At 42.3% G+C, this 18,133-nt stretch overlaps 1 protein-coding gene across 21 annotated transcripts in view; it reads right to left on the reverse strand.

Annotated features, from left to right (window-relative positions):
* Positions 1–18,133, reverse strand: part of Kiaa1217 (KIAA1217 ortholog) — a 417,228-nt gene that overhangs the window by 274,174 nt on the left and 124,921 nt on the right. For 14 of the 21 annotated variants that reach the window (XM_040277708.2, XM_040277696.2, XM_040277700.2 and 11 more), the window contains exon 2: positions 5,256–5,539. In XM_040277708.2, the coding sequence (XP_040133642.1) occupies positions 5,256–5,369 (114 nt within the window). In that variant the 5' untranslated portion in view covers positions 5,370–5,539. Of the gene's footprint in view, positions 1–5,255; positions 5,540–14,261; positions 14,729–18,133 lie in introns of those variants that run through there. The other 7 variants (XM_005320236.5, XM_021722970.3, XM_005320235.5 and 4 more) reach the window with 4 other exon arrangements.

Here is an 18,133-nt window from a genome sequence, read left to right on the forward strand (position 1 = left end):
TGAGCCACATCCCCAGCCCAGATTTTTAAGTTAAAAGAGTAGCTGGGTGTTGTGACACATGCCTGTAATCTCAGTGGCTCAGTAGGCTGAGACAAGAGAATCGCCAGTTCAAAGCCAGCTTAAGCCCTAAGCAACTCAGTGAGACCCTGTATCTTAAAACAAAAAAAAAAAAAAGAAAAGAATTAAAGGGCTGTGGGGAGCTGAGGTTGTAGCTCAGTGGTAGAGCACTTGCCTATCATGTGTGAGGCCCTGGGTTTGATTCTCAGCACCACATATAAATAAATAAAATAAAGGTCCATTTACAACTAAAATAAATATATATTTTTAAAAGGGGGGGGGGACTGTGGATGTGGCTCAGTGGTTTAATCCCTGGAACAACAAGAAGAGTACTGTACATAGGTTAATTGTAGCCACAAAGCAGGTACAATGTGCCTAGTTAGCTACATAGAAATTCTACGAATAACTGAGAGACAAAGACTATAAAACTTTTCTTTTTTTTTTTTTTCAGAAAGGCTCCTGAGTGAAGGAAGGAAAGCTGTTCTCTAGAGGTGGGGGCCAGTTGGATATCTGTTTCTTTATAAGTGAAGACATGAAAGGAGAGTATCTGCAAACTGTATGGTTACATGGAGACCAAGAGTAGGAAGCACTGTTGAACTACAGAGCATTTCAAAGAAGCAACTTTCTGTGGGTGTAAAACACACCCAGAAATCTTTTTTTGTACCGAGGAGTGAACCCACCAGCGCTTCACCACTGAGCCACATCCTTGCCCCTTTTTTATTTTGAGAGAGAGTCTAACTGAATTGCTTGGGGCCTCACTAGGTTGCTGAGGTTGGCTTTGAACTAGCGGTCCTCCTGCCTCAGCCTCCCAAGCTGCAGGGATTATAGGCATGTGCCACTGTTCTGAGCCAGAAATCTTTTTTTTTTTTAAAAAAAATGGTGGTTTTATATACCCTGCAACTGAATAAGATTTACCTTTTTAAAGAAATTTCAGGTGGCAACAGAAATCATGATTATGTCTCTATTGCCTGACCCAATAGCATGCATATAATCCATTGCCAAATGTTGGAAGAATTAAAAGTGGAAAAAGCAACATCCAGGTCTGTCATGAAGGGAAAGATCATAGACTTCCAAAGCTCTGGTCTTGGTTCAAATGCTGACTTCTTGAGTTGGGGAAAAATATGTGTCTTTCTTAGCTTCTCAGCCTGCTTTGTGACTGCCCAAATTATAGTCCACTGTTTAATTTAATTCTTGGATTCTCTATTTCTTCTTATGTGTACCAATGATCACATTCTAATTGAAATAGAAATAGTGACTCTTTCTTCATTCAAAATATTTTGATCATTCCTAATCTAGGTTAAATGCTCACCTAAATGCTGAGTTCCAAAAGTGATTAAAACAAGATTCCTGCCCTTCAAAGGCTTATTCTAGATAGAAGAGAAACAAACAAACAAACAAACAAACAAGAATTGTAGTACACCACAATTAGATGCTACAATAATGGCATGATTAGATATCGCAATATCAGCACTGCTCAATGTTTTGAGAAGCTCAGAAGACAGGGCATTTGGACAGGATCTTGAAGAACTAATCTATGTACATGAATGATTATTTCTTCAATTGACTTGAAAACAGGGCCACATCCTGTAGTTTGTATTCCTCGGGATGCCTTTTCCATGGTAAATGCCAAATAAATACATTTGAGATTTAAAATAAACTGAATAAAATCTGAATGTGATGCTTTTAATGAAAGAAAAATATAAGCTTCAGAAACATATTATTTTCTGACAAGGGGTTAAATAAAACTTTTCAGGTATTCCAGTATTTGTTTGTAAAAAATAAAATCACTTCAAATATTCATTTTGAAATACCAGCCTCTGAGAGTCTTTTTTTGTTTGGTGGGGGGGAGATACCATAAACCAGGACAATATAATGCTAAGCTTAATTTTCAGTAAAAGGTTCCATCAGCTTCTTTCTCAGCACTCTATGGTGGAGGTACTGTCATCCCTTGACAAATGAGGGAACTGAGACAGAGAAAGATAAGCTCCAAACCACAAAATCAGCAGGAAGTGAAGGCTGGGTTCCAACCAGCCTTGTCTCACTCCAGAGTGACACCTCAGCCACCAGGCCAGGAGGCCTCACTGGTGATTGGCCTGCACAACTAAAAAAGGATTAGGAGTGTGCAGGGATCTGGGAATGGTGACAGCTGCTCCTATGCAGATAAGCATTAGGCTGCACTAGTGGTCATGCACCTTTCCAGCCATGCAGAAGGGCCTTAAAGTAACCCTTCACTTTTCAATAACTTAGGCCAAAGAAAACTCTTGACCACCATTTTTTTTTTTTAAGACTCAAATGTAAGTTTTTCAACCATGAATCTTCTGGGGTTTGGATTCAGATTTTGAAACATAAGGCATACTCTCATTCTCATCGTCTTTGATACCAAGGAATTACAACCTAGATTTTCCTGTTATCCAGATAGTTCATTTCAGTAGCCAGATATGTCATTGCAACATCCTATTCTCTCTCTTGCTTGCTCACTGGCGCTGCTCTTAAAAAGTAAGATCAAGGGGAAGCCGCCAGGAACGCAGCCAGGGGCAGAGGACCTGAGAACCTCGGTATCTAGAGATGCACATCAGACTTTAAGTCATTGGACTTCCTCCTTGAGGCTGGTCATGTGCTCTTCCTGCAGAGGAAGTCTGGGAGACTTCATAGTGTGAAGGTCTGGGAAGAACAAAGAAAAGGACTGGGAGCTGGGTGCGATGGCACAGGCTTGCAGCCCAAGGTACTCAGGGGGCTGAGGCAGGACGATCATGAGTTTGAGGCCACCTCAACAATTTAGTAAGACCCTATCTCAAAAAAAAAAAAAAAAAGAAAAGAAAAGAAAAGAGCTGGAAATGTAACCTTGGGGGTAGAGCATTTCTGGGTTCAATTCCCAGTACCACAAAAAGGAAAAGAACAGGAAAATAGGTGATAAATAATGGAATAAAACAAAAGATGAGGTGACTAGGCATTTCATCATGAAATTCCACCATGCCCAAGATTATTTCTGGCTGGTAAGGGTTTGGTTTGCTTGCAAAGGCACAGCAGCAACTGGAACATATGTACACAAATCTGTCCATCAAAATCTCACCCACTTTGAATAGTCAGCATGGAACACAAAAGAGGAATAAAGACAGAATGTGGCTTTTGTTCATCCTGCACTACTGGAAAGGGACAGTCGACTGGCAAGGCTATCCCCACAGAGGAGATGTATGTAACAAGAGACCAGAGCTGGAGACCACAAACCATATTCCTATCCCCTTTTATCTGCTACCATGTACCCCTCACAACTTTCTGGTTACAATTAGCTGCTCACATAGTATTTCTAGTCAAAGCTACCATCATCATAGTGTTGGTAATAATATTGACATTGCAAGTAAGAACAATTGAGATATTTGGGGAACATAATAGAAAAGAATACCAATTTTGACAGGTAAATTTCTATATTTCATATATATTTGGCAGTACTGGGAATTAAACCCACAGATATTCTACTTCTGTGCTACATTCCCAGCTCTTTTTATTATTTGGGGGCAAGGTCTCACTAAGTTACCCAGGTTGGTGTAATCCTCCTGCCTTGGCTTCTCAAGTAGCTGAGATTACAGGTACATGCCCCAGTGCTGGACTATACATTTTAACTTTTAAATAAAAATATTTCCCTTCTCACTCAACACATAATTATGTTAGTCTTTTTCACCTTAGCCTTGTCCCCAAATACCCCCTCAACATGTCTCCTGCCCATGTAGTCAGACCACACTATACTCTAAGCTGTGACATTTTGTGAGATAGTGGAATAAACTTGTGAGATAGTAGAATAAACAAGCGTTCTGAGTTCAGGCTTATTTCAGTTCAAATTGCAACTTTTCCTCAGTATATTGTGCAACTGTAACTTATCCGAGTTCAAGTTTCCTCAGTCTGAACAGCTCTGGATAAGATATTGTGTGTCTCAAAAAGTAACAGAGCAGGGAAGAGCAGAGATTCCATTTCCAAGATGCACAGTGACCCTACTATCATCAGAAAAAAAAAGGTATTTTCTGTACATACTTAAAATGAAAAGACAGCCTTCCTTTCCTAATTATCAAAGACTCAATCACCAGTCTGTTTTGATATTTACCAGGATCTTTTCTCCACCTCTGCACCTACTGCCTTTTGGCTGTGTGAGCAAAGAGTGAACACACCCTCACATCTGTAGGCATTCTGACAAAAGATCCTTAGAAAGGAGGATGCATGAGATTGAGGGTATAGATTGAAATTATACCTGCTGATGCCAATTTCCCACTTCCATGCTAATCAAAAGCCGGGAGAGCCGGACATAATTTTGGCAACTAGCTGGCAAGACAGTAGAGCACAAACCCTGAGAGTGCCTCTCTCCCTGGAGGGTAGAGATCAGTCGCTGCCTGTCCCCCTCCCCCTGCCCACCCACCATGCACAAAGGCTAAGTGCTCTCTGCTTCCTTGACTACCTTCTCTATACTCAAAGTTCAATCTGATAACATGCCAGAGAGGTCCACAGAGGAGGCTTCACATCTCCTAGGACCCCAAACCTGCTCTGTCTGCTAAAAAAGTAATTGCACACAGCCAAGAGACAACACCACCCCCGGCCACAGTTGGGTGATATCTGTGTAGTTGTCAAGATAAATGGAGAAAACAAGTCGCCGAAGACAGCAGAAAGCAAGGCCCGCAGAAGGGAATCATCTATGATTAAAAAGAAGAGAAGCAAGATGAGGGAAGCAAGCTTAAAGAACAGCCCGAGGAAGCGTGTTCACCACAAGGCCATCCTAGGCTCCCTTCTGCCCTCACAGGAATTTATGCTTTGGTAGATTCATTTATCCCCTGGTTCGCTGAGCTAGGCACTCAGTGCTTTCAGGACGCATCGTAGTCGGTGCCATGCTTTTACTCGGTGAGATAAAACCCCTTCATTGCCTGCACTTTAGATGGATCTGTGGTTGAAATGGGAAGGCTCTCCCAGGAAATGGCAAGCTTTCTGGGCCCTTCATCTCTGGTCAGATCTCTTTGTTTCCTTGCTGTGCTGCTAAAGAAGAAGGAGCTTTCAGGTTAAACGGTTGCTACTACCCCAAGCTGGAAAAGAGATCTTGGAATGGCCAAATGGCAGGCCCAATCTACTAAACCATTTTCTCCCCTTAAACTAACGGTCAGCTGGCATGGCCTTGTGCTCACTGAGGAATGAGTTACCTAAGCAGGGGTGGCGCACCTCCTTACCTGGTCTCTCAGCCTTTCTTGGTGGCCCATGATCGCTGTGGCATGATGGGGGTATTTCTGCTTTAGGTGTTCCAGGAAAGCTTCTCTCTTTCTATCCATCTCCGATGTTTGCATTCCCAGTATTTCTTTGGAACTTCGGGGCCCCCCTAGAGTGTGTCTCCTTGGGATGTTTCGGGAAGACTTGGAAACTGAAGTACGGCTGCTTCCATTAGAGAGGCGCTCCTTGGTTCTGCGGCATTCTGCATCTTCTACTGATGTTACATGCAGATTGCTTTTTCCTTGTTCTGCAAAATGAAAAAAAAAATACATTTTGCAATTAATGATTTCACACAAGAAATCTCATTTATAGAACACCAACAGGGTTGGTGGCAGTTGTTAATGAATCATTGTAACTTAGCAAACCTTTTCCCTTTTCCTTTGCTTTTTCTTTTGTAGCAAAAAAAGGGGAAAGTATCCATAATCAGGAGAAATATGAAAAATTACACTGTAGAAATAAAAGATGTTGTAGCGAAAGCCCTGCAATTTCTGACTTTCCTTCCTTGAAGTTATTCCTAAGAAGAACACTTGTTGAGACCCATTGTCTGCAAGCAATTGGGTCACCCTTTACTTTCATCTATAATTACAGCAAAATTAACACCAGTGATTCTGATTATTTCTGTATTCGTAATTATAGCATCATCCTGGTGACAGGATTTTTATGTTTTTATAAATTGAAGATGGTTTTCATCACTAAGAACAAAAATAGCTATCACCCTACACATAAGCCAGATAATCATTGACACATGTGAACAACTTGAAAACTCTATTCTTCCATTAGCATAAGTCAAAAGCAAGCAGAGCATATCATTAGAGGTATTAATCAAGGGGATAGGAAGATTTAAAGACATTTTACTTGAAGTGGACTTTACTTAAAACACACAAAGAAAAGGAAGAGCTATGGTGTGTGTTGATAACTTTGATCTAGATAGACTGCCACAAACTGACCTTTAAGGGACAAGTTGGTTTACACTTAGAACAGGACAACTAAGACATGCAGGGTCAATGGTTAAAGTGAAGAACCGATACCGGGGGATCCCCATTGATTCTCAGTGGGGATTCCTTCTCAATACATTTCAGTTAACTAGAAAAAGGAGTTAGTTCCTTTTTTTAAAAGCCAGTTGAGAAAATGAAAGTTAAAAACTTTCAGAAGCAAGTCAGAAACTGGATGGATTCTCTTTCTAAAGTCTCAAGGAGGACTGTTGTTGTCACACAGTCTTAGAGACACAGGCGGAAGAATATGTCCCTATCCACCGAGTTCCCTAGAAAAACCACTAGATTGGGACTTGGGAGTCCTGTCTTTAATCCTAGATTCAGAACACACAATTTGACCCCCTTAGCCTCATTTTCTACACTAATAAAGTAAGGATGGTTAGCGGGGCATGGTGGCACATGCCTGTAATCCCAGCATCTAGGGAGGCTGAAGCAAGAGGATTTCAAGTTTGAGACCAGCCTCAGAAACTTAGCAAGACCTTCTGTCAAAATAAAAAGGGATGTAATTCAGTAGTAAATCACCTCTGGGCTTATCTCCAGTACGGAAAAAAAAAAAAAAAAAAAAAAAAAAAAAAAACAACAACAACAAAAAAAGAGGCTGGTTAGACTAGCATTAGAAATCCCAAGAGCCTTCTACCTTTAAATTCTTTAAATCTACTATAAATTTTTAAAATAATACATTTCCAATAGCAGTTTATTTGCCAGTAATTTAAAGTTAAATGCAGGAAAATAGGTTCCATATTTGAGAGTTCTGCTCATTTGCATCAGAAAAACAGAGATCCAAACCTTCACACTAGAGATACAAAATGACAGCTTTCCAGAGTTAGGAATAAACCAAGTTCCCTAAAAGCAACGCCATCAACACAGTTTCCTCTTTGCCTAGAAATACCTGTACATAGACTCTCTTTGCTTAAGTATAAAAAGAAATAATAATAATCTAGGGCTGGTTTTCCTGTTATAGTCTTCCAAAACTTGATGTGTGTTCTGGGACTAATATTTCTTGTTTACCCTTCACTTCTCATTATATTGCTAATTATAGCATCTCCATCAGACACAGATGAAGGGAGGAAAAACACAGCCAAATTAGTTAATCCTATTTTTCGTTAGTTTCAGCAGTAAGTTTAAAGAGGGGGGGGGAGATGGAACTGTTGGTTAAAAAGATAACTGAGGGATTCACTGTAATTTCATTTATTTAGGTTCCTCTTTTAATGCGCAGACTCACATAATGCCTACTTTTTGTTTATTTGTTTTTGTTTTTGTTTAGGGTCAGTTCCCTCATAACATAAAAGTAACAGATCTAGTGCATAAAACAAAACACAGGCCTGGGGATGTGGCTCAGTGGTGGAGTGTTTGCCTAGCATATGCAAGATCTGGGGTACCATCCCCAGAACCATAAAAATAAAGGTCAATGCAGAAAAGGGCATATCTCAGGTTGATAAACACACATGCAATCTGAAGAAGTTGATCATTGAAGTGTGTGTTACTCATGCATTTTGTATTAGCCAAAATTGCTATACACCTGATATAATACTGTTAATTTTTCAGTAGATTTTTAAGATTTTTTTTAATATTTATGTTTTAGTTATAGGTGGGCACAATTATCCTCATTCTACCATTTTACTTTTGTGTGGTGCTGAGGATTGATCCTAGTGCCTCATGCATGCTAGGCAAGCACTCTACCACTGAGCCCCAGCCCCAGCCCAATTTTTAAGATTATTTTTGACAACATTAAAATAGTGTTTTTAAAACTACCCAGGAGAGCTAGATTAATGAACAGGATTGAGTCTCTGGAAAGGTGATTTCTTTGCAGTTATAACATATGCTCCACATTCACCAGATGGATAAATGTTCATGGCCAGTCAGTCCCACCACCAGCAGAAAGCTGCTTCCTGCTTGGCTATGACACCCAGACTCCCCTGAGCTATTCTATTTCATCCAAGGATCATCAGAAGAGGTCAAGCCAGCCAGAACAGTAACCCCTTGGAGACTAAAAAGAGTTTTCTACTTTCTTCTTTAAAATAAATTTGGAGAAGAGCTGGAAGGAGGGTCTTGTAGGTCATTGTCAATCTTCTGTCAATGTTAACCTTAGGGTGGCCTCAACTAACTTGGACTCTAAACCCTCTTTCCAACAAACACTTTTCCCTGTGGATGCCACATCAACCTTACGCTGCTTTTCGACTATTTTCTCTTGTGGATTTTTAACAAGGGTTATTGGGATGCAGAGGAAAGCAGGTTGGACTTTATCCCGCCCAATGATAAAGATCAGTGCCATCTGCCCCCTGTCCCACCACCAGGCACCTGCTCCACTGTCACCAGCACTCCAGCAACCAACACAAAAGACACTCCAAGTGCTTCCCAGTCACCTGAGCCTCTTCCTCACTTAAGACTCCACTCTTGGAAACTGTCAACTCCCACACCTAAGCGAGAAGTGACAGCTCTTAACATTCTGGCATTTGAGGAGAACGTGGTCTTTTAGTTGAGGAGAAGGACTAAGCAGGGTTACAAATAAACAAGAAAGGGAAATGGCAAAGGACATTTTATCACAATTCCTCAGTCATGGAGTCAGAGAACTGACTGGCGGATTGAGTCCCGCCAATGCCTCATTATCCACATGAATAGAAAAAGCTCAAGTGTGGATTAACCAAGGCTTCCAAACAGAAATACAATTCTATTTCTTGTTTGGAATGAGCTTTGGTGCTAACATTTAAACATGGGTGTGTCTAGTTGTTTGCTATTCTGGGAACCCTGGTCTAACAAAATAATGAAGCTGTACCACGAGGACAAAGCTCAGGCCATGCTGAAAGCCCTCAGTGTCCTCTCCCTGCCCCTCCCAGCCTCTGCAGAACTCCAGAGCAGCAACTCTGGGGAGCTCCCTTCAAGCAGGGCAAAGAGCAAACAGGAGCTTCAAGTGGAAAACAACCCCTTAAACATTCCCTGGAGCAGAGGTGGGGAGGAAGAAGGCAGGAAAGCCAGAGAGACACTCTGCAGAGTTGCAAAGGCTTCCCTGCTGGGATGTGTAGGCATTTTGGAAATTAAAAGTGGAGCCTAGGGGCGGGGCAGACACCAACATGCAGGGGAGTGTAGGAAACTAGGCATCCAGGAGATACCCATATAGCAAGCTATGCAGACAGGCAACTGCAGGAGCTGCCAAGACTGGCTTCTTTGCCATACTCAGGTTACTCTGGCAGGGTCAGCTGACCCACAGCAAGGGATCTGGGGCTGTGCATCATTGGGGTATTCCAACCCCTGCTGGGAGCCAGTGGACAGTGCTGGCAGCTTCCCAGGGATTTTTTTTTTTTTTTTTTTTTGGTGCTGGAAATTGAACCCAGGGTCTCCACATGCTAAGCACACACTGTATACCACTGAACTACACTTAGGCCCTTCCCTGAGATTTTTATTCCTGGGTCAAGATTAGTTTGGGTGCAGGAAACTGAATACAGGGGAACTCTACCACTGAGCAACCCTAGGCCTTTTTATTTTTTATTTTGAGATGAGGTCTTGCTAACTGGCCAAAGCTGACCTCAAACTTGTGATCTTCCTGCCTCCGTCTCCGGAGTGGCTGGGACTGCAGGTCTGAGCCACAGTGCCTGGTACCTCACTTCAGTAAGAGTTATCTCTAAGACAAATCTTTTAAAATTGTGTCCAAGTGCTCTTGTCTTAGGAAATATCATAGGGAATTACTGATTTATCTGGCTGTACAGCCTCTCTGGGTGTGACATGACAGTGACAACACTATCACAATCTGCTGTATCCATAGGAAGATTGTATTTCCCAGCCCCCTCCACCTAATCAGGGCCTTGTGCTCATTCTGGTCACTGCAATGTGGGCAGAAGTGACGTGGCCCACATCAAGTCTTGGCCCCTGGACCTCCTGAATAATCTTCCATGTTTTCTCTCTTTACCTTTTGATCTGCTAGGTGCAAAGAATCCAGTGGAAGCCTCCTGAGGGATGGCATAGTGATGGGACAGGAGAACCCTGATAGGCCACCCGGGAGAGCTACCAGCACAGGAACAACATATTTCACTCTGTGTGGACAAGATATTAACCTTGATCAAGCAAAACTACCAAGATTAGAGGGCCATTAAAACAGCGAGCCTATCTAATACAGATAATCTGTTGGATGCTAATGGGGTCCCTCAGTTTTCTACCTTCCTTGTTAATATAAGGATCCCCACCATATATACAAATAATCATGAAAACCACAGCTGAAACTCAGCCATTATATTCCTTAGAAGAATATAATCAACCTTAAATTGGAAGTCAATGGTAAAAAGATTTCTAGTGTAGACCTTAGACAAAATAAGGCCAGCCCCTCCCCCAGAAAAGCATGCTTGTGTAAAGTGTTGATTAAAGTTCAATGATGGATTGATTATTTGATTGATTTGTTCATTCAGTCACACATATATTTATTGAGCGCCTGCACTGTACACAGAGAGGAGCCAGGAGACAGAGTGGAAAGTTGTGATCAAGACAGACTTAATTCCCTATCCTCTTAGAGGATGCCTCATTATAATTAGGGAGGCAGACAACAAATAATACACAATCTAAATGTCAGGTAAGTGCTAAGTGCTTTAAAGAAGAAAACAGGATAAGGGGACAGAAACTAATGGAGTTATTTTAGAGGAGATTTTTTGAGCACAGACCTACATATCTGTCATTCATCACGGGGAGGGGAAGGCAAGCGAGTGAGTTGACCAATCTTCACCTGCAAAGAGGTTTCAAGATTTTAGAGGCCAGAGAAAAAGTAAACACTTCAGGGTGCTATGGGCAGACACAGGTATCCCAAAGAATGCCTATCTCCTAAAGCCACACTAAGGAGCCCATGGCATTCAAAGGGAACATGATACAGTTAGATTCAAATTCCACCAATAATTATTGAGTGCCTACTCTGCCAAATGCAGAATGCAATACACTTCCACACTGTTTCTTACCTACTAGCCTTGGGGCCCTCATTGATCAGAGCTATTCCTGGGGCAACCATATGCCCCACTTCGCCCAAATAGCTCTGGGTTACAACTGTTGCCCAGCAAAATTATTTATAGGGTTTCTTTTCACTCTTGAAAGTGTCTTGGTTCAGACAATAAGTTACATGATCACTCAAATGATCCTTATCTATAGCAGACTGACAAACTCAAAGTCCCTGAAGTAATATAACTTTCCTTCCATTCAACAAATATTTAGTGTCTTCTACATGCCTGGTGCTCCACTGGGTGCTGGGAATGCAAAGGTCAGGGAGACATGGTTGCCGCCCTGGAACACCATATTGTAACTGGGTGAAACAGATACATAGACAGATATAAGACTGAGTGCAATGACAAATGCAGACATGTGGTTATCGTGGATGATGCTTGTCTCAGAGACTTTGCTCTCCTCTGCTGTCCTCATACTGACCAGAAGAACAGGAAATGAAGCTATACTCCTTCAGGGCATCACATTCACGGGAACTAAATGGGATCTTGAACATCTAACTTGGATTCTACCCTCCTTTTGCAATCTTTCCAGGACATCTTTAAAGGACGTCTCTCACAGTCCCGAGTCCTCCCTCAACTCCAATATTCCTCTTCAGTGCCTTCCCACTTAGGTAAACAGCAATTCCATTCTTCCAAGCCTCTCAGACCAAAAAATCTGAATTCATCTTTGATCTCACTTTTTCTGTACATCCCATGTGCAATCTTTCAGCTAATTCTTTTGGTTTTACCTTCAACATATATCTAAAACCTACCTTGTTATCACCACACAGCCCCAACTACCTCTGTTTCTTGCCTGGTTTACCGCATAAATCTCTGCAAGGATCTCCCTGCCCTTGCCCCACCCCACTTGGATTGTGCTCAAGACAGCACCCTGTACTACCTTTTAAAAGACAAACCCAAAGTGTCAGCAGCTCCTCACCTCCCTGGAAATAAAAACCCAAATCCTTATCATTGTTCCACAGGCCCTACATGATCTGGCCTGGGATTATCTCAACCTCTTTTCCTTCCATCCTTCTCCCACATTCTTGCTGTTCTTTGAACATGTTAGATCCTTGCTGTTCCCCCTCATCTTTGTTCAAACATCACCTCACTGAGACTTTCCCTGATAATCCTATTTACAATTTACCTACAAACCCACATTCCCTATTCTCTCTCTCTACCTTATTTTTCCTAGTAGGTTTATTTCAGCTCAGGAGGATTGCCAGATAAAATACAGGATGCTCAGTTGAATTTGGATTTCAGTACACAACGAGTGATTTCTTGGTATAGTAGTAGTATATCCCATGCAATAGTTGGGACATACTTATGCCAGCAAATTATTGTTTATCTGAAATTCAAACTTAACAGGGCATCCTGAATTTTTTATGGGCTAAATCTGGCACCCCATACCATCTAACATACTATATATTTCATTCATTTATTCATCATCTGCCTCTACTACTCCACCCAACCCCAACTCAGTCCTTAGAATACAAATTCAGTGAAGGCGAGTATTTTTTAGTCTGCTTTTTTTTTCCACTGTTGGATCCCCAGCAGCTCCAAAAGTGGCTACTGTAAAACAGATGTCCAATATTCATTGAATTAATGAATAAGTGAAGGACGGGAGACACTGTCTCAGTCTGACCATGTCAGTTTCTGAAACATCTATGAATTGCTCTGGTTGTTTCAAAGTTATTTCTTAAATTGGTCTCATTCTAATTGCCCCCTTTAGAATCTGGGTCATTTCTTTCAGGACAGGCCCAGAGGTTGAATTCCTGCAGTCTAAATCCCATCCAATCAAATGAGAGGGACTGTGGGGGGCAGAGGGGGAGGGGGGACTTATCTTCAGCTGGAGTCCCCTGACCTGGTGCCCTCAAGAAGTGCTCTGCTTTGGAAGCACAGATAACTAGACTGATACTGTAAAACCCAGGGATTCTTCTCCAGCATTTAGGAAGCTTAAGGTTTCCTGCATTTCACTGGGGGATTTCTCTCTTCTAATTGTATTTTCTTCCGTCTGGTTTGGTTTTGCATTTTCAGTGTGGATGAGTCATGTGTTTCTTTCCTTTTGCATTAAAAAAAAAAAAAAAAAAAAAAAAAAACCCACACACCTTTTCCCTTGTGCATAATCCCAACTCCCACGCTCAGCACAGCACTCCAGCAAGTCTTTTTGTTACTAACTGGCCCCTGGATGAACCTGGTGAAGGGTGGGATGGGGGTGGTTCAGGATCCTTCAGTTTATGAACACACCACCTATATGATACTATATGATAGGCTCTGGCATCACAGACATCACTGGTCAACAGAGACGTCTTCGGTCACCCCACCTCCCTGCAAAATTTCTTTGGAACCACATAAGCTTCTGGAAATTCCCTACGGAAAAGACAAGTCTATTATAAACACAATGAAAAGGAAACGGCCTGAAGAAAATTTACCAAAATTGTCTAACAGCTCCTAACTTTTGCATTAAAACCTAAAGGAGATTCCAAGAGCTACCTATCATTCACATAGGTAAGTGCTCCCTGCTGTTCCGATCTGCAAAACAAAACATCCCTAAACTCTTGTGACTTTACTCTCAAACGCTGCAAAACTTTGCATCCCACAGGCAGTTGCCCCTGGAATCCCTCAACCAATGAATGGAAAGGCTGCCCGTCCTGGAGGTAATTTGACAAAAACAGCTCCTTTCTGCGCACTGCTAAAGCACAGGGGAAATTATTCAAAGCTGCTTAGCGATTTATTTGCCCTTGCCTAGAGATAACCGCACAAACTGACCGCTCCGCTCTCGGTGGGCTACAAATATGACATCGCCCTCTGCCTCTTTTTTGCTACTTTAGAAAATCCTGCCAGAGATAAGGGGAAGCCCAAGAAATCACAGCTCGCAACTCAGTTTAGAAAACGCACCCCCCACCACCACCACCAAGAAATCAGCTTTTCCTTTCGCCAGGCGCCGGGTCTCCCGTTTATGAAAAGCAGCGAGCGGCCAAGGGCACGCGTCCCCGTAACTCCATCTTTGAATGACTCGGTTACTCACCCTGCATCTGTCTGCTGTCTGCTGAGTAAGGAAGGCTCGGCTCACATTTCTGGCTTTCGTTTTCTTCCATTGTCCCTGCCTGCGGCTCAGGCTCCGGGCTCTCTTGAAACTTCAGAGCGCAGTTCTTAAAGCTCCCAGAAAGCGCCTGGAAGGGGGCCGGGGGTGGGGAGGAGGGGACCGTGCGAAACCCCACCCCAAACTATTTTCCAGTCCAGTGCAAAGTCTCCCTCGCCCGAGGAAACTGCATTCCAGCGCCGGGGCCTCCCTCGCTCTGTCCCGGGTCTGCCGGTCCCCCGCCAGCTAGGTCCCCTAGGATTGGGGGCGTGCTCCTGAGGCTGTCCCCGCCTGGTGTCCTCGTGCTTCTCTTGCTGGGAGGCCCCAACAGGTGATGGCCTTTCCTACCCAGGACTCCGCCAGTCTGGTTCCCCCACCGCAAACTCCCGCCCGAGACTCTGCAGCCCAGCGAGGAAGGAAAACATTTCACACATGATTAGGGACAGGAACCTTAGCTGGAAGCCAGTAACCCGCTCTCTTTAATCTCAAGAGCGGAATGAGCCTCCAAAATCCGCCCATAAGATACACCTATTAATAAACAATGGACTACGGAACCTCCCAAATTTACAAGAAATCCCTTAAAAGTTCTGAAAGAAATAGTATGCAGTGAAAGGTGTGAAATAAACGTGTCCCGGCACTGGCACTAACTTTTTGGGGATTGATTCGCAACTTTAAAAAGGTAATGTCATTTTCACAAGGTCCATTTCAGGGTCTTCCTTTGAACTTTGAAAGGAGTTTTTACTCAGTTGGGTTCACTTTCTCTGACTCTTCCACTCCCCTGCCAACACACACACACACACACAAGCACACAGGCACACAGGCACACAGGCACGCACGCATGCACACCCACCCCTTGATCACAAACTGAAAAGTGACCTAGTAAATCTACTTTCTGACTCTCTCAAGTTAATTACTTTAAAACATCTGAAGGGCAATTAAAATGCTTTTCTTTGGATGGGCAGAGTTACATCCAACATACTTGTTCTCCTTTTAAACTACCTACAAATATTTATTTTGTTCTTTACCCAGTCCTTGAAAAACTGGCAAATTTCCCAGAAAGTGAAAATAGGAAGCACGATGTCCACACGAAAAAGGATGGGAAAATAATCTAAGCAACATTTACCCTGCTATTTCAGATTCCTCAGAGTAACACAGTAATAACTGTTAGGAAGAGTGTGATATTTTAATCTGTGGCCCCATATCATTGGGGGGGGGGCGGGGGACAATGGTCAGCCTGCTGGCCATACCTTGATCCAATATACAGGGCATTCAGGCAAGGTGTTTTGACATTGACTTAGGTCATAAATGTGTGTCAAACAATGGATGGCCTCTCTGCCAGATTATGACCTTGAGTCACGTGTCTTTGATGGTGGGGGCTGGGCATAGTTTGGTCATTTAGGACATAAAAATGCAGAAGCCCCTAATGGATGAAGGGTATGGGCCAAAATGAATGTAAAAATGTGAAAAAGGAGATTATACTCGTGTTGGGAGGAGAAAGAGAAAGCCCCTCAACTCCTAACATAATTTTTATTAATATCTAAAAAGATGTGGTGACTCTTTCAGGAAATTAAAGCTATGCCTTGGCAGTGTGAATACAAGCAGTTGGTTTTACAGGGCAGCTAACTCAAGGTCTCCATGACTTTGCAACACAATTACCTGGTAATCTTACTTCAAGGAGAAACTAATCTTAACAGTTTCTGTAGTACTGGCCTGCAGGCAAACACCCCATGAACCTCACTATTTCTTTAGGTACAAAATGTTAAAGAAGGAAAAATGTTAAAGCCACCAGGTCCAGATTATCTAGATTTTTGTATAGCTGTTGTGTGTCTGTCTTCAAATTATTAATACCAAAAGAGGAGCATTGAAGCACTGGAATGTCAGTCTAAACCAGATGTCCCTTGACCTTGGGTTTCACAGCAATCCAACTAGCTTTGGTGTGGGAAGAACCACCTCTTAGCAGTGCCTACCTGTCACTTGACATTTAAGGAGACAGCAGCCTACCCTGGCGTCTTCCCAGCTACCTCAATCCAGGCAGAAAAGATCCATTTGTGGACAAACACAATACTTTTCTGGGACTGTTTTTTTGGTTTCTTTTTGTGGTGGTTTCTTTTTGTGGTGCTGGGGATTGAACCCAGGGCCTAGTGCATGCAAAGCAAGCACTCTACCAACTGAGCTATATCCCCAGCCCAATTTCTGGGACTGTTTGGAAAGTGTCAGAGCAGCCACCAGGCCTCTGTTGATTCCTAGATAGACAAAATGGGGGGAACCCTCCCACCATGTCAGAAATCCCAGTTTCCATATAGACCAAGGACCAACCTTAGCTGCCATGTGTCCAAGCTGCGCTGACCTCCCCTCCCCCATGGGCAAAGTGGACCGCCACCTCTGTAGATATTCTAAGAAGCAAACTCTTTGTGGAATGCACAAAAGAAAAAAGCAGTATGAAAAAGATAATTAATAGGAATCATCCAGGACTATGAAATTGACATATATGTTTGAACGCATAGGTTCTCTTGAGTGATCAAAACTTCTGGATATTCTACAAGCAAAAGCTTCTATTTATTGGGTGAGTTACTGGCCTCTTGTTCCTCCTCCTTAAGAAAAGGAGCTAAAAACAATTTGAGAAGACACTGTTTATACCACTATGCCCAGACTGTGCCACACCACACCTCTCTCCCAAAGTCCCCACAGACCTTACCAAGAACTTTTCAGAGATTGTCAGTTTCTCTGGAAAAACAGCAGCTGTATTTGCAATCCACATAAACTTTGTAGCTCCGGTCTTCATGAAAATACTACTATTGTCTTTACTGTTACTGGGGAGATGTGCTTCTTTCTGAAAGAAACTCTCTCTTTGAACTAGAAGTACATTGTTTTTGGTTTAATTTAATTTCTGGCTTTAAAAATTGCTATTACATTCCAATCTGCCTACTGCCATACTTTGAAATTTGCTGAGAAAGGGAGAAGAACTTGAAATTTGATTTTTCCTGTAGTCATATAGATGGCAACGATGATGACGCCAGAGGGCTGAGTTTTCAATTCCGTTTCTGTTAACCAGGAAAGGTGCAAGACTATTTGGTTAATGACTCCAGATGTTGCACTTCATGACTTAAAATGAGCTAACACACACAAAAAAAAAGTGTCATTTAAAAGAAAAAAAAAACACAAGTGATCAAAGAGTGCTATAAGGACAAAGGTGATTTTTCAGTCATAGCTAATCTATTGTGGAACTGAATGATTATTGGTTCTGATAATGCAAATTAAATGGCATGTGCCATGATGGGAAATTCAACACAAGAATCATAAATAATTGTGGATGATTTCTCAGTAGGCCTATCTAATTACAGGGCAGAGGAAAACATGTAAATTTTCTTTATGTAAGTTTTTAAGGAGAGAAATTGCTAGAACCAAACCTAAGTGGAATTGATACATGTTTAATCTTTTATTTCCTTTCCCTATTAAAAGCAAGATAGTTTAAGATAACCGTAAGACACGAAAGAGATAATTAATGCTTGCTGAAGTCCTTAAATGTACTTTTCAAAGGCCCTGATAATAGTAGAAAAGACGAGGTAAATAAATGAAATAAAGCGAAAAGTAAACAAGTCAACAGAAATGTTTTAAGCAGAGGCCTTGTGTTTGATGTATATTACACATCACCATTTCCAAGGGGCAGGCTGCAGTGGGTTGCCCTGTAAGTCAGAAGGAAAGGTCTTTTAACAACTGGGAAAACATTGACTTGAGTGGATGATCTGGTGAATGTGCAAGGCAGACTTGCCCATCTTAGTTTTGACAGCAAAGTGTCAGGTGGCCAGGGTGACCTTATA

Source organism: Ictidomys tridecemlineatus, chromosome 10 (assembly GCF_052094955.1).
Source record: "Ictidomys tridecemlineatus isolate mIctTri1 chromosome 10, mIctTri1.hap1, whole genome shotgun sequence".
In the NCBI taxonomy this organism is placed as follows: Eukaryota; Metazoa; Chordata; class Mammalia; order Rodentia; family Sciuridae; genus Ictidomys; species Ictidomys tridecemlineatus.